Here is a 14876-nt window from a genome sequence, read left to right on the forward strand (position 1 = left end):
GTGGCTTGATCAAGGACAGTATCAGGGGCCACTGTGAGATTCGATGGCTGACCCACATTCCTGGCACATAAGCTTCCCTGATTCCAGGGTGCCTCGTTGGTCAAGGTCTATAAAATAGGACCATCTAAAACATGCGAACCTCAGTACACTCACCTACCTTAGAGTTACTTTAGAACTGAGAGAGAATGTGAGGTGACACTGAGACGGCTGAACCCCCCTGTGAGTTAAATCTACCAGGGTCAAAATGAGCTTAATTCGTCTCAAAATAAAGGGTCTATCCCATAAGCCTCTAAGTTCTGGGACAGAGATTCACACCCATGATGTGGGCTGGGGGGTAGAGAGGGCCTCTCTCTGAATCTCAGCCAGGGCTGCTTGGTGGGAAGGGGCAGAGAGGGGTCTCACCAGCCTGGAATTCCTCCGGGTGTCCCTGTGGCGTCCAGACAGGTAATCCAGCTCAGCCTGCTGGATGCACAGATACTCTCTGCGAGGAGAATGAGGAAGAGTTTTAAGTTGAAAAGGAACAAGAAAAGGAAGAGAAACTGGTCAGGTGACCAGCATCCCAGCATGGAGGCCACCCCGGCTCTCAGCAGGGCTCAGAGGCCACAGGAAGCATGGCCCGGCTCACTGAGCCTCCAGCTCCTCACGCCGTGGGCTGCCTGCCTGGCCTGGTGCAGAATGGGTTCCGGTGAAGTTCTCGGCTCATTCCCCAACCAGGCCCACAAGCAGATCCTACTGTCACTGTATGCATTTTAAAGATGGGCAACGACCCTGGAAGGCAGCAAATGATCAGGCCTAGGGAAGAGGCTGAACCCGGCTCTGAAACCACACAGTGGCCTCCAGAGGCCAAAATCTGCCCCCCCCCCCGCAACCATACTGTTCTCTCTCCCAAGCTGGGGCTGAGCAGGTGGGGAGGTCAAAGTGACAGGCCTCCCTCATAGCCAAGGGCAGGCCGTCCTACTGACTGCATGCACAGAACTGAGGACCACACAGAGAACTGGAAAACAGTCTAGAAAGCACAGAGGAAGCTATGACCAGGAAACCTGGGGTCTGGACATGGGGGCTGGGGTGGGCGGGCCCAACCTGCTCCATCATGGATTTGCTGGGTTGCCCCAGGAAGATCACTCACCCTCTCTGGGCCCCACTTACATCACCTCAAAAGTAGAAGGGCAGCTTCTGCCAGGTCACCACTCTCTCAGGGATTGGGCTCCCCAGGTGGAAAGGGGGTGCCACTGGCCCCAGACAAGTCTCAGACATGTGGTCCTTAGGGGACATCAGAAGCTGGCCTGGGAGATGAGCCCCTTGGGGGCAGGCCTCCACTCTCCACACACACCCCCAGTTCCCACGTGCACCAGCACCAAGCAGGGGCAGTTGGGTTGTGGGAGGTAGGCCTGGGACACCCCTGGTATAGGAAGCCAGGTCCCTGTGGGAACAGGGGCGTGACATTTTCCCTGAGGCCAGGTGGGACAACAGAGCAGCTCAGCGTTGGCCCTGGAGTCGTTTAGTGGCTTCTAATCCCACTCCCTGCTTACTGGCCATGGGATCCTACACAAACTGCTTCCCATATTTGGAACTCAGTTTTTTCATCTGGAAAAGAAGGCTAAACTCAGAGTTTTTTGTAAGGATTCAAGGACACATCGATACAAAGTATCAAGTCGTAGCTGCTGCTGCTGCTGTTATTGTTGTTGTTAATTAGTGAGCGATGAAGAGCAAGACACTTAGAGGTGGAGGGCAGGGAAGGGCGTCCCCAGAAGAAGGAACAACATTTGACTGGGCAAACGCCATACGCTGCACTAGAGAGATGGAGAGGCCGCAGCCTCCATGACTGCACTGCTCCTGGGAACTGTTTAGCAAGAACCAAGGCACAGACACATGAAGGAAGATGGCCTATTTGGGGATGACACACAGCTAAGGCACAGTGGGAATGGGGAATGAATAATGAAAGAAAAGTGGGAAAGGCCGAGGGTCAGAAAGGGCACTGAATGCCCTCCCAAGGGCAGTAGGGAGCCATGGAAGAGACTTGAGCACAGGGGGGAGTAGAAGGGTGGAGAAGCAGGGGACCTGTGAAGCAGCAAGGAGACTGCTGCAAACAGACTAAGGGAGGGAGAGAGGAGATGCCTGAACCCAGTCACGCGGGGAGGAGGAGAGGGCACGGGCTGAGGAGCATCGAGGGGGTGTTAGTGACCAGCTCGGCAGGCAGCTCCAGCCCACACCAGGTGGGGAGGCGAGGCTGGTGTCAGGGAGGACGCTACCCACGTCAACCAGCTGGGGTGGGTGGTTAGCTGCAGTGAGCAGTAACAAGTGGCCAAGTCTATGTCCCTACTCATGGGAAGCACTGTCCTCAGAGCCAGTGGTCTTTTACTCTTGATGTAGCAATAACAAGCTTGGAACACTGGGCTCTCCACCAGTAGAGATCTGACGGTGGGCGAATTGATAGAATGACAGCCGAGAGCTGGCGACAGCATGGGGACATTCAATATTGGGGCAAACGGACTGGCAGTGTTGGGGACAGGGACCCGGGTGCCAGTGTACTTCCTGCCCGGTGCTCAGAGCCCAGGGGTGAGGCTTGGCTGAATGGCAGGTGCTGCTGTCCTGCCTTCCTCTCCCTGACAGGTGGCAAGAAGGCCCAGGCAGGCCCTGTGGGCTGGGGAGAGGGCTGGCTGGTTGGGGCATGAGGAATCAGGTGACAGTGTGCCACTGCCTTTTCTTCCAGCCTTCCAGCAAGGCTGTCCTCCTGAGCTCCTACAGGGGGTTCCTGCAGCTCTGAGGGGGGGATTACTTCTCCCCAAACCCCTGCAGGTGGGGCCAAGCTGCCACTTCCAAAGAAAAGCCCACTTGACCATGAAGACCTGACGCAAAACAGCGTCCTTTCTCCATTGCAAGTCTTCTGCTTTGCATGTAAATTACAACTTTTTTAACATAAGAAAGAATGTGTATTTTGAAAACCATTTCATTCTGCGGTGGTTTACATTTTTCATCAACTCTGGTTTGTTTCTGAGTGATTGGCTACCTTGTCTATACGTAAGGGGTGGAGGTAGGGGAGAACTTGGTGCCACTTTATCTGGGAAAATTACCTGCTGGTGCCAGGTGACAAAGTATGGGTCCTTCCCGCCCTCTGGTGGCCCAGCCCTATCATCTGGTCCCCATCACCCCTGACCTCACCTTCTCTCCCTCAGCTCTAGCCACGCTAGCCTCCTTGCTGTGCCCTAGGGCCTTTGCACCATGCAACCCCCACTTAGAATGCTCTTCTCCCCTTATTTGCCGGGCTCGCTCCCTCACCCCTTCAGGTTTTTGCTCATATGTCACCTTCTTAGTGAGGCCTCCCTGAACATCGTGTTTAAAATGAACCCTCCATGCCTTCTTGCCCTGATTTGGTTTATTCCACAGCACTTACTACCATCTGACACAACTGTATTTTACTTATCTATGTTGTTTATGGTCTGTCTCCCCCACACTAGGAGTCAACTCCACGAGGGCAGGGATTCGTGTCTGTTTCTTTCACTCCTGTATCCTGCACCCAGCATTCCAAAAGCCCTCCATAAGTATTTGTGGAGTGACTGACTCTTCCTGTTCTGGCCTCTGCCCAGCTAATCAGTCAGTCTGCTCAAGTGGATCCCTTGCTCAGAATCTAGTAGCCCTGATCTCCTGCCCTTGGGCAAAGTCACAGTGCAGGCTCCCACCCCAGGCCTTTGCTCATGCTGTTTCCTCTGCTTGGAATGCTTGTCCCACAGAGGCAAGCACGTCTCAGAAACCATCAGCACCTCCTCAGCGCGTCTCCTGGGGCCACGTGGTCTGACAGGGCCCTCCACGTGCCAACTGTCTGCTGCTGTGCTCCACTGCACCCGTGCTGGCAGAGGTACGTTATTGATTACATTATTAACGATTGCGATGCTTCCTATTGACATCTGGTCCTCCACGCTATGAGCTCCACAAGACCAGAGTCCTCCTGTCTTGTTCACCCAGCACCCAAGCACAGGGCTGAGCCTGTGGCTGCACCTGGGACATGCTTGTTGTTTAAACGAATAACTGGGAGCTCCCCCTGCCGCCTCTTACAGACAAGACCCAACTGTGCGTCCCAAGGGAGAGGCAGAGAGAAGGCTGGTGAGGCAGAAGAACACAATTTTTAAAGACAAGAAACAGCCCGTCCTTACTTGAGGCCTCTCTTCAACGCTTCAAAGATCTTCTTCACCTGCTGGGGCTTGGGGTCCAGACAAACGGACCCCTTCCTCAGCGTGCCGTACATCTTGGAGGATTTTACAGGCATTCGTGATCTCACGGAGTTCCTGTTGATGGACTTTCTGTGAGAAGGGGAGGAGACGAGAAGTCAGAGCAGGGCTCTGGACAAAGCCCTGCCCTGGGACAGGCCCTTTGGGAACAGTGACCAGAGCCCCAGGGAGTCAGGAGACCTGTCTGGGTCCCACCCACATCACTACCAAGCAGCGTGGTCTCAAGAAAGTTGTTGAGACTCTCCAGGTCTCAATTCTTCATCTGTTTAATGAGGGACTCGGATTGGAGGATTAGAAGAGTGATAACAGATAATAAACCTGGTATAAGAAGTGCATTTACAGTGATAAATACAATCCAGCAGCCCAAATGTCAAGGCTCTCTGGTCAGCATGCTCTGTCTGTGCAGGCGAAGCAATGTGGGTGGCCAACTCATAGTCCTGTGGCTTACCCATGGGGCAGGCACCTGTTGGCTCTGCCCGCCCAGCACCCATCCCCTCCTTCTGTTCACGGCCCCTTGGTCTTCCCCTGCGCACTTCCCCAGATCTGCTTTTTATATTTGTGGTCTAGGGGAAGGTGGCCTGACAATTCACCGCGCACACACATATTTGCACACGCACACAGGAGCATTCAGAGGCAAACCCACATCCCAGGCTGTGGCTAGTCCACATATTCCACTCCCCTAGCCCAGGGAGAGGCACAGGACACAAGATTGGCCAGTAAGCAGCCAGGAGATCAGTTCCAAGTTCACAAGAGAAGGAAGGGTTCTTTCTGCCAGCATTGCTAACCTGGGGAGCACACGTCTGGAGCTTCTAGCCCCCTCCTTTTGCCACCATGTAGAGAGAATGGAACTAGCACAGAGAGACCAAATCCATATGACAGTGAGTTCCTGGATCCAGCTGTGCCTGAAGCAGAATCTGCCCACGGACTCTGCCGTTACAGGAGCCAGCTGGGGTTGGGAGTGTGAATTGGATGATCCTAAGAATGAATGTCTCCCAGCAGTGACCATAGGGTCTCTCAACCCTTTGGAGATGTACCAGCATCTCAGGACTGGGGTCAGGGCACCCTTGTCTTAGCACAGAGCTGGTTTCACTGGCATCTAAGCCCCTCCTTATGACACTATAACATATCCAGTAGGCTTCAAGACCTGGCTGGCTGATGCAGCCTTCACCCACCACAGATATGTTGAAGTCCACTCACAGCCCTTCAAAGATGTCTTCCAGATGCCCTTGCACCAGGTATGGCTTCATCCTCACAAATGAGGCTCAGGTGGAAATAACTCTTAAAACTAACTTCTGGGTCAATTCTTAAAAGGGAGCTGCTAGCCCTTCTCTTAGCTCCCCTCTGCCTTCCTGGGGGCGGCACGTGGATGCACTGGAAGCCAGCATCAACCACATGCACAAGGGCCCCTGTGAGGATGGCTGAGTGACAAGAGAGAAGGAAGAGGCCTAGACAGCTTTGTGGCGCAGACCAACCTGCAAATGCCATCAGCCACCCACTGGATCTGCACTGCTACGAGAGAGAGAAGGAGAAATAACTGATCTCATTTAAGCGCTCTCATTTTGGGACTTTGTCAAAGCAACTTCACCTCTGTGCTGATAAACTACCCAAGCCTCAGTTTTCTCATCTGTAAAATGGGAGAAATAATAGAACCCACACCAGAGGTGGTGCTGAGAACTCTGTTAGGTGCCAGGCCAAACATTTGACATAACAGAGGCAGTTAGTAGGTGTTTTATAAATATTAGCTATTGTTGTAATAATCTCATCCTGCCTCTGTCTTTCCCCTACCTCACAGCCTAGAAAACAGTAAGTGCTCAGTAAATATTGAGCTAAACTGAATGGGGAAGGAAATACAGCATGCAGAGGGGATTGGAGAACAGAGGGATCCTGGACCCAAGGCTCTCAGCTGGACTCTTAGGGAAGAGCAGGACCATGGGTACAGCCCACTGGTATCCAAGCCAGGGGACAGAGTGAGCAAGGGGTGGGGGAAGAGGAGGTGGTACAGTCTGTGGGTGGACAGCAAGGAGCACGTCTTGACCGGGCAGAGGCGGGAGGCTGCTGACAGCCTGGATCTGGGGTCTTTCTAGTTTGGGGGACCCAGGATGGGTGGGGAGGAGGAGAAGGTTGGCTTCCAGAGAAAGTCCAGCTTCAAACATCTTTACAAGGACAACTAATGTCTCCACTGAGCAGAGAAACAAAACTCAGGCCACGGCTACTGGGCTGCTGGAGCAGCCAACACCATGAGCCAGGGCCTTGGGAGTTTACTGATATAACACATTAATTGTAGGTCCACTGGGCACTTGCTGTCACCAGGTATTCGCTAAGGCTTTTATGGAACTATCTTGTTTGACTTTTCACAACCACCCTAAGAGTCAGGTATTATTTTTAACCCCGTTGCAAATTAGGGAAACAGGCTCAGATAAGTGACTTGCCCAAGATCATGATGCAGTTTGCAGGCAGCAGAGCTGGCATCCAAACTCAAATGTATGCAAATCCTCAGCCTGGGATCCTTATGGGAGCAGGATGCAGGATTCTCTCAGGGGTGTCAGAAACACCTGGGGGTCTCTTCTGACTCAGACTGCCAGCCCCTGCTAAAGAGGCCCAGCTCCAGGTTTTCTTGAGAGCTTTTCAGAGTCAACTGAACTTCTGAGGTCTAAAATCAAAGGCAAGGGATTCATTCATTTAAACACACACTCACAGAGCAGGGCTGTCCCCAACTCAGGTGCTGGGATGCGAGCCAATGGGCCTGGGTCTCCCCTCAAGGCTCACGGTCCATAGGGAGAGACAGAGAATTGCAGTCTGGAGAACCAGGCAGGGAACAAGCAGGACATAGCTCCAGCCCTTCACCAGCTCTGAAAGAAGTGCCACTGGGCCACTGCCCCATCCTGGTCCCCAAGAAGCTCATCAGGCAGCCAGGCTGTTTTTCCAGTTGGGCCAGATGCCACACATTTCACACACAGGCACAACACCCACTGTTTGCTCAATGCGGGGGCGCTGTCCTGACTACTCTGCTGACGGGGACCAAGCTCCAAGCCCCGCCAAAGCCCCGTGGTCTGAACCACAAACCAACAAGCCAGAGGATCCTCAGGGGCCTCACCAAGTTGGGTGGTTAGAGATGTAATCTCTGGGTCAGTCCCCTATGTTCAAACCTCAGCCCCAGTGGTCCCAGGAACTTAACCTACATGAGCCTCAGTTCCCTCATCTGTGGAAGGGGGATAATAAGAGCTGCCCCACAGAGTTGTCATAAGATACCCATTCATTCAACAAACATTTACCAAGTACCTACTGTGCACCAACCACCATGCTAGGGGCTGGGGAGAGAGCAGTGACCAAAACAGACAAGGGGAGACAAAATACCCTGGGAAGTGGTAGCCAGTGCAGGCTCCAGAGCCAGATGCTGGCATGTGTATCCAGCTCCCCCACATGCAAGCTGTGTGATCTCAGGTAAGTTACTGAACCCCTCTGTGCCTCAGTTTTCTCATCTATAAAATGAGGACCAGGGAAGGGATAACTGTGAAGGTTATTTACATGGTTAATAAATATAATGGGCTTTACACAGGGCCTGGCAAAGAGTAAGTGCCATAAATGTATCAAATTAAATAAGTTTTTAAAAATGCATATCAGATGGTGCCTAGTGCCACAGAGAAAAATAAAGTGGGACAGGGGAGGTAAAGAATTTAAATAGGGTGGGCAGAGAAGGCTCCTCCAACCAGGTAGCGTCTTAGTTAAGGCAATGTGCACAGACACCAGACAGAAGCCTGGCACATCCTTCGTGCTCATGCCCTGCTCACTGCTGCTCCTGTTATTCCTGTATATTATATAGGTCACATGACACTTTCCAAAGCCCAAGGGTCTGCGCTCCCTCCCCCCAAGGCCGCATCACCCACCTCTTGGAATGGGCCCTCCACAAGGTTGCCATCTCCAGGCCAGCAGAGACAGAGACAGGCAGGGCTGCAGCCTCGGGGACAGGCAGGTTTCAGACAGGCGAGGGTCCCCAACAGGTGGGCAGGTAGGCAGGGCAGGCAGCTCTGAGGTGGGGGCCTGTCAGCTCCCAGGGGCCCATCGTCCCGGGCAGGTGCGCACGCCCTTCCATCTACCTGGAGACCTCCGCACCCTCTCTGCTGTGGCTGTGCCTGGAAGCACTGCTCACCAGGCAGCTCGGAGCCAGGGCTCCCTCTCTGAGGATCAACAGGGCAGGCGTGGCAGCCACTCTGAGGGCTGGCCTAGGGAAGGTGATGCATGTGCCACCTCCGGATGGTGAAATGAGGCTGCATGTCTGGCCCCAGTGTCACACCAGCTGGGACAGGGAGCAGCCTCTGGGGGTGGATGTCTCACCAGCTCTGGGAGGACTCAGTAAATATTAAACAGCCCCTGGCATGCCAGACAAGCTTCCAGATGGACACGTGCAACCCAGTGGCCCCAGCCCTCACGTGAGGTCACTGGAGCCATCTTTCTGCCTGGTGTGGGTGTGGGGAGGCCCAGGGACATGGCTGCTGTGAGTGCAGGATCCGCAGCCACATAGGGCGGGGCTTAGGCCCCGCATCTGCCCTCACCACCAGGCAGGGCAATCTAGGACCAACTGGACTGGCTTCAGGTGAGGACTTGTGCAATGAGGACGTGAGCAGACCACTTATCCTGATGTCAGAGGACACTGGACGATCGGGATTGATGATGAGCGTGCACGTGGCACTTACAAAGTACAAGCTCCGCTCTCGGTGCTTTCTATGGACTGACCCATCTCCTCCTGACACAAGTCTACAAGGTCTGTCCTTTGGTACAGTTGAGGAAACTGAGCTTATGTAAGTCGCCCCTGGCTCCAGAGTGTGCCGTCAACTGCTTCCCACCTGCAGGGCCGAGTCCCCTTTCTCCAGCTTCCTCTACTTGGAAATCAAGGGCTGCTATTTAGTTTTCACACCCACACTCCCAGCCATCTCTACAGAGGAATTCCCAGGTGAGTGGCTCCTGGCTCAGGAGGTGAGTGGCTCCTGGCTTAGGAGGTGCCTGCCTGACAGCCTGGGGAAGGGGAGACCTGGCTGAGCAGGGGCAGAAACGGAGGTAAGGGCAGCTGTGCCTGTCAACCAGGGCAGAATGGGATAATGTCAGAGGCTGGATCTCTTCTTCATCCCCTCTATCTGTTCCCTACCCATACCCCCAAAATCCAGCTCTTGGGAAATGGCCTTATTATAGCAATCATTCACACCCTAGTATAAAGTTCCCCACCAGGTTACTTACCTAAATGGATTGTCTGATTGTGTAATAAGAAGCCCTGCCTATAGTCAAAGGAGTTTCAAGGTGCCAGGGTGGGGGAGGGCTGGGGAAACAGAGGAAGCATCAGTCCACTCCACCAAAGTGGAGACCTTCTCTCCTGTCTGGGGCTGTTTCACCTGACCTGCCCTAGCGCTGAGCACCTTGGCAGTTTGGCTGTGTTTCAGCCTGATTGGGTTACCTGGGAAATAAGGCTGGAAGGTGAGGCCTGAAACCCAATCCAGGCCACCCAGCCCCAGAGCCAAGGGTCCATACCCTGGGGAGTTGGATGGCGACAGGAAGTGCAAAACAGACCTGCTTCTTCCCTGTCACCATGAGAAGTTTCTTCCTCACCCCTGCACAAGGGGACTGCAGAGGCTGAGGCCAGATGGTGACTGCTTGGGGACCTTTGAACCAGTCCAGGCCCATGGTCCTCTGGAATTCCCCAGTGGGGGGAGCCCCAGGAAGGCTCCAGTATATTTATAGCCATCAGGGCCACCTATTCTACACTAGGACATGGACACCGCAGGACCCTTGCTGATGGCCAATGAGCCCTGGTGCCACAGAGCCAGATCACCTCTGTCCTCTTCCCACGCAGAGTGTTGACCCCAGGAATCCAGGAGGGGGGCAGTGAGAGGCAGAGGCCCACACTGGGGGCAATCTCTGGGCAGAGATCCCCACTGTGGCCTGCAGGGACATTTCCCATGGATGCAGGAAGTTCAGAGGCCCCGCAAGGCCTGGCAGGAGCAGAGCTGCAGGCAGGACCAGATACACAATTTGTGGGGCCCAGTGCAAAATAAAAATTCAAAGCCCTGTGTCCAAAATTTATTAAGAATTTCTAGATGGTGAGAGCAGGACATTAAATCTGAGCACAGGGTCCTGCAAGCTCGGACTGCATGCTCATAAAGCTGGCCTTGGGTGCTGGGTCTCCAGACCTTTCCTTTCCTGTTAGACCACACAGGGGTCCCTGCGGCACCTCAGCACACAGCCTGGAGAGGGTCACCTGAATTGGATGCCCCCCTTGGCTGGGTGACCTGCACAATTGACCTTCCCAGCCCTGATTACAGACCCCATGGGGTGGGAGACCCTGATGAAGCCCAGGAAGAGACAGCTCAGAAATGGTTAAGTCAAGAGACAGCATCATTACCCCCTCTCAGCAGCAGCACTTATGGAGTACCTACTGTGTGCCTTCCTCACAGTGGCGTCCACACTTTCTCCTCTTCGAGGCTGGAGTCAGGGGCACTGGGCCCTACTCACTCTGGGGTTTTGAACAAATTTCTTCTCATCTTATGGCCCTGGTTTTCTCTGCCTAAACCCTTCAGTGGCTCCCCTCACACTGAGAATATGTCTCAACATCTCACGGCAGCCCCCAAGGCCCTGCAGAGTCCTTGCTCTCTGACCACTGTCCCATACACTGGCCACACACCTGCTTTCTGTCCTGTAAAGCTCATTCCTGCCTCAGGGCCTTTGCACATGCTGCCTCCTACACCTGAAAAGCTTCCCTACTCCCGGACCTATCTGTGCATGATTGGCTCCTTCTGTCCCTTCAGGCCTTCCCTTAGACGTGCCCCTGGCTCACTGAGGCCCTCTTCGGGGACCCTTGCAGCCTCCCCAGGCCCCACTTTAGTTCCTTCATAGAACTTGCCACTCACTGAACCTGTCCTGATTACTGTTGGCTTATTGTTTGCCACCCCTGTCCCCACCCCTAGGACTGCAAGCCCAGGAAGGTGGGGCCTGGGTCTGTCCCCAGAGTCTGGGAAGGGGCCCTGCCAGAGTAGGTGCTCCATAAATATTTGTCGAGTGAATGAGAGATTCATAAGGGTGCTGCCAGCTGGGACACTCCAGGATTTCAACCCTGAGATGCCACTCCTCCTGGGCACACCTCGGGAGGGAGCAGGCCAGAGACAAGGGGAATGAGTTGGGAGGGCCCGATGCAGGGGCCAGCGTGCTTGGGTGGGTCCCTCATACAGCACTTGAACCCTAGGAAAGAGCTCAAGGAGCATGGGCAGGAGGGACCTGGCCTGGTCTGGGGCTCAGGGGTCTTCCTCAGGACATGGCATGAACCCAAGGCCTGGAGAAGATTAGACAGGAAGTGGCCAGGTGAAGAGGAGGGGGAGGGAGTCCCAGGAGGAGTCCCAGGTGTGCTGAGGCCTGGAGGGGAGAAAGGCCAGTATGGCTCGAGCTCTGGGGAAGAAATTAGTCTGGCTGGGGCCAGGTCACAGGAGTTCTAGGCCACCAAGGGGACTGATTGCATTCTAAGTAGGAGGGGAATCTTTGGAGGATTCAAGCAGGGGAGTGGCAGGATGGAATTGGGTTGTTGACCGACTCACTGACCAACGGGGTTCTTCTGTACCCTGCTCTGGCTGGGGACCCCCACCTGTTCACACCATTTGCTCAGACAAGCAGAGGTTTAGACTCCCTCAGAACACCTGAAAAGCTGCCCCATCCCAGGCCTGCCAGCTGGTAGGCGGTTCCCCAGGGCTTTGCACAGTGCCCAACATGAGGCCCTGGAGCTGGAGGCAGGCAGGCCTGGGCTCATCTGGCTGTGGCCCCAGGAGTGGAAACATACCTTCCCCCCAGGTATTTAAGACCTCGAACTGGAAGAGTCACGTGGCAGAGTGACAGGCACACCCCGGCTGGCCAGTACCTCCCGTGAACTCACAGCCAGAGGGTCAGTACTGACCCCCCAGGCCCATCTCTGTGGAGGCTGCGCCTCCTCTTGTGAAAACTTCCCTCAAGCACCTACTTTGTGCCAGCAGGTAACACGTGCCATGTATCACCATGGTACTTTCATGACAACCCCATGTCAGGGGGACACCCGTGGTTCCCATTTTTTTCAGATGAGGAAACCAAAGCTCAGGCAGGTGAAGTCACTTGCCCCAGGTCACTGAGCAGGGATAGGTGGCCCTATTGCCCAGCCCATCAAGCAGGGAGAACATTCCTTTTGATCCCTGCCCCCCGGAGACTTGAGTCCCAACTCTGGCCCAGTGTTTCTGTGTGAACCTGGGTGAGCAGCTTCACGTCTCTGATCCTGTTTTCTTATCTGCCAAGTGGGCCTGATAAGCTCAGGCAGATCGACTTCTGGAGCATTTGAAACAATAACTGTTCAAGTCTCAAGGAAATTACAGGTTTCTCCCAACACTAGGAATAATACACACACACACACATCCACCCTCACACAGACACACTCTGTCCTGGGTGCAAGCCAGGCATGAGAGTGAGCCTCAGGGTCACTGGCAGCAGGAGGAGGATGTCCCTGCCCTCCCCCGGCCCTCAGACAAGCCCCGCACCGCGGCACAGGCAGAACTTACGTGATCCTCCGGCTCTGTGCACTGCTGAAACCTGCGAAGGAGGCGCTCCGGCCCACGACCCCCACGGCCCCTGTGTCCCCAGGGGACAAGAACCGCACCCTCACCGACATGGCCGTGACCTGCAAGGAGAGGGCAGGAGAGTCAGCCTCACACGGCCACCTAGTGAGTGCTGATCAGGGCCAGCCGCCCCCACCATCGCTTCTCAGGCCTTGCAACAGCCCCAGAGAGCGGAGGCAGCTGGTACTGTCCCCAGCTCATGGATGAGCAAACTGAGGCTCTGTGGAGTTAGGGGACCTGCCTGGGGCAAGAAGCAGGAGCAAGATTCGAACCCAGCTCTCCATACTCTGCAGTCAGGTTCTTAGTACCCGAGCAATGCTGTCTCCATGAGCCCAGGGGAAACAGAACCTTCTGGACACAGCTGCCTCTCCTCCCCTCCCCCCAGCTACTCCACAAACCCTCGCTGAGCACCTCCTCTGTGCCAAACACTGCAGGAGACACACACTGAGCAAGACGGGCCACATGCCTGCCTCAAGGGCTCTCGGTCCAGAAGGGGGGCCCACAAACTGCTGGACAATTACGGCACGGAGTCTGTAGTGAAGTGATGGGAGGCCAGGGGTACTGACCCAGCCATGGAGGAGGTGCGCAAGAGCTGAGAAGGAAAGACTGAAGAGGATGTAGGTGAAGGGGAGGGAAGGGTTTCTGAGGCAGGGGGAACAGAGTGGGCAAAGGTCAGGAGGCACAAGAAGACCTGGTGTAATCCAGAAACAGAAGTTCAGAGGGCTGGAGCCCAGCTCCAGATGAGGTCGGAGAGGTCAGCAGAGCAGGTCCTGAGGGCCCTGGTAGACCCAGGGAGGGGTTTGGCCTTGCAGTTGGGCAAGGGTAGTGGGGAGCCATGGGAGGGTTTTGAGCAGGGGGTGACAAAGCCCTATTCACATGAGGCACTGCTGGCATCAAAGGCTGCTCTTACCCTCGATTGGTCACCCCGTCTCTGACCCAGGCTGCAATGAGGCTGCCCAGAAAGCTGGCTGTCTTCTTTTCCCAAACCATCTCTAGACTGGAAAAATGCCACCACATCCCTTTGGCACATAGCATCTTCTAACACAGGCAATCGGAAAGTTCTCCTTCATATCTAACCTAAATCTCTGCTGCTACAATTCCATACCTTGCTCCCCAGCCAGGATGGTGCCAATCCAAGGCTTTCAGGGACCCCACTGCCCAGAGGAAACCTACAGGAAAGCTCCATTCCACCAAGGCCCTCACGTTTCTGTGTGGTGAGACCCCTGCGTCCCAACATCCCCCTCACCCAGCTGAGCCCAGCCCCCACCCTTTGCTCACGTTGGGGCCTCTGCCTGGGATAACATTCTCTATGCAGCCACATCTGCCCAGGGTCCAGTCTTGCATTGGTTTTTAGTCAGCCCTGCCAGGGCTCCAGTGCCTTCACTCTGCAGCCCCTGTCAGATCTGTGCAACAGATCTCAAGCCTTCTCCTCCTATATTTCCCCCACCCCACAGCCCCACATACACAGGGAAGCAGTGGAAACAAAGAAACCAGACCTGGGCTCAAATCCCAGCTGTGCAGTGCCACTTGCTGGCTCTGGACCTCGGTGATGACAACTGTAAAATGGGAATTCAGAAAAGGACCCCTCGCGGAGGCTGTCAGAAGGGCCAAGGAGGGCCGGCCCGTGGCTCACTCGGGAGAGTGCAGTGCTGATAACACCAAGGCCATGGGTTCGGATCCCTACATAGGGATGGCCATTTAGCTCACTGGCTGAGTGTGGTGCTGACAACACCAAGCCAAGGGTTAAGATCCCCTTACTGGTCATCTATAAAAAAAAAAAAAAAAAAAAAAAAAAAGAAGGGCCGAGGAGACAATGTACTGAGAGCCCACGTATGCAAGACACACTCAGGCAGAGCTGGTTGTCTCCGTGCAACTGGCTGACCAAGATGCCAGCCCCTGGAGGTGAGGCAGGTGAGCACCTCTCGGCCCCGATAGGGGAAGGTGGTGAGTGTTTGGTGATCACTTGCTGTGTGGCAAGTCTGGTGCCAGGGGCTACCACACACTGTAAATCCATAAACAGCAGCACTGTGCATAGATGGGGAAG

At 54.8% G+C, this 14876-nt stretch overlaps 1 protein-coding gene across 1 annotated transcript in view; it reads right to left on the minus strand.

Moving 5' to 3' along the window:
* RIPOR3 (RIPOR family member 3) overlaps positions 1–12888 on the minus strand; it is a 33053-nt gene extending 20165 nt beyond the window's left edge. Inside the window, exons 1-3 of the mRNA XM_063077507.1 lie at positions 12776–12888; positions 4149–4295; positions 403–481 (exon numbers count right to left, since the gene is read on the minus strand). Of these exons, the coding sequence (XP_062933577.1) occupies positions 403–481; positions 4149–4295; positions 12776–12885 (336 nt within the window). The 5' untranslated portion in view covers positions 12886–12888. The remainder of the gene's footprint in view (positions 1–402; positions 482–4148; positions 4296–12775) is intronic.
* Positions 12889–14876: the final 1988 nt, after the last annotated feature.

This window comes from Cynocephalus volans, chromosome 1, assembly GCF_027409185.1.
Source record: "Cynocephalus volans isolate mCynVol1 chromosome 1, mCynVol1.pri, whole genome shotgun sequence".
Lineage (NCBI taxonomy): Eukaryota > Metazoa > Chordata > Mammalia > Dermoptera > Cynocephalidae > Cynocephalus > Cynocephalus volans.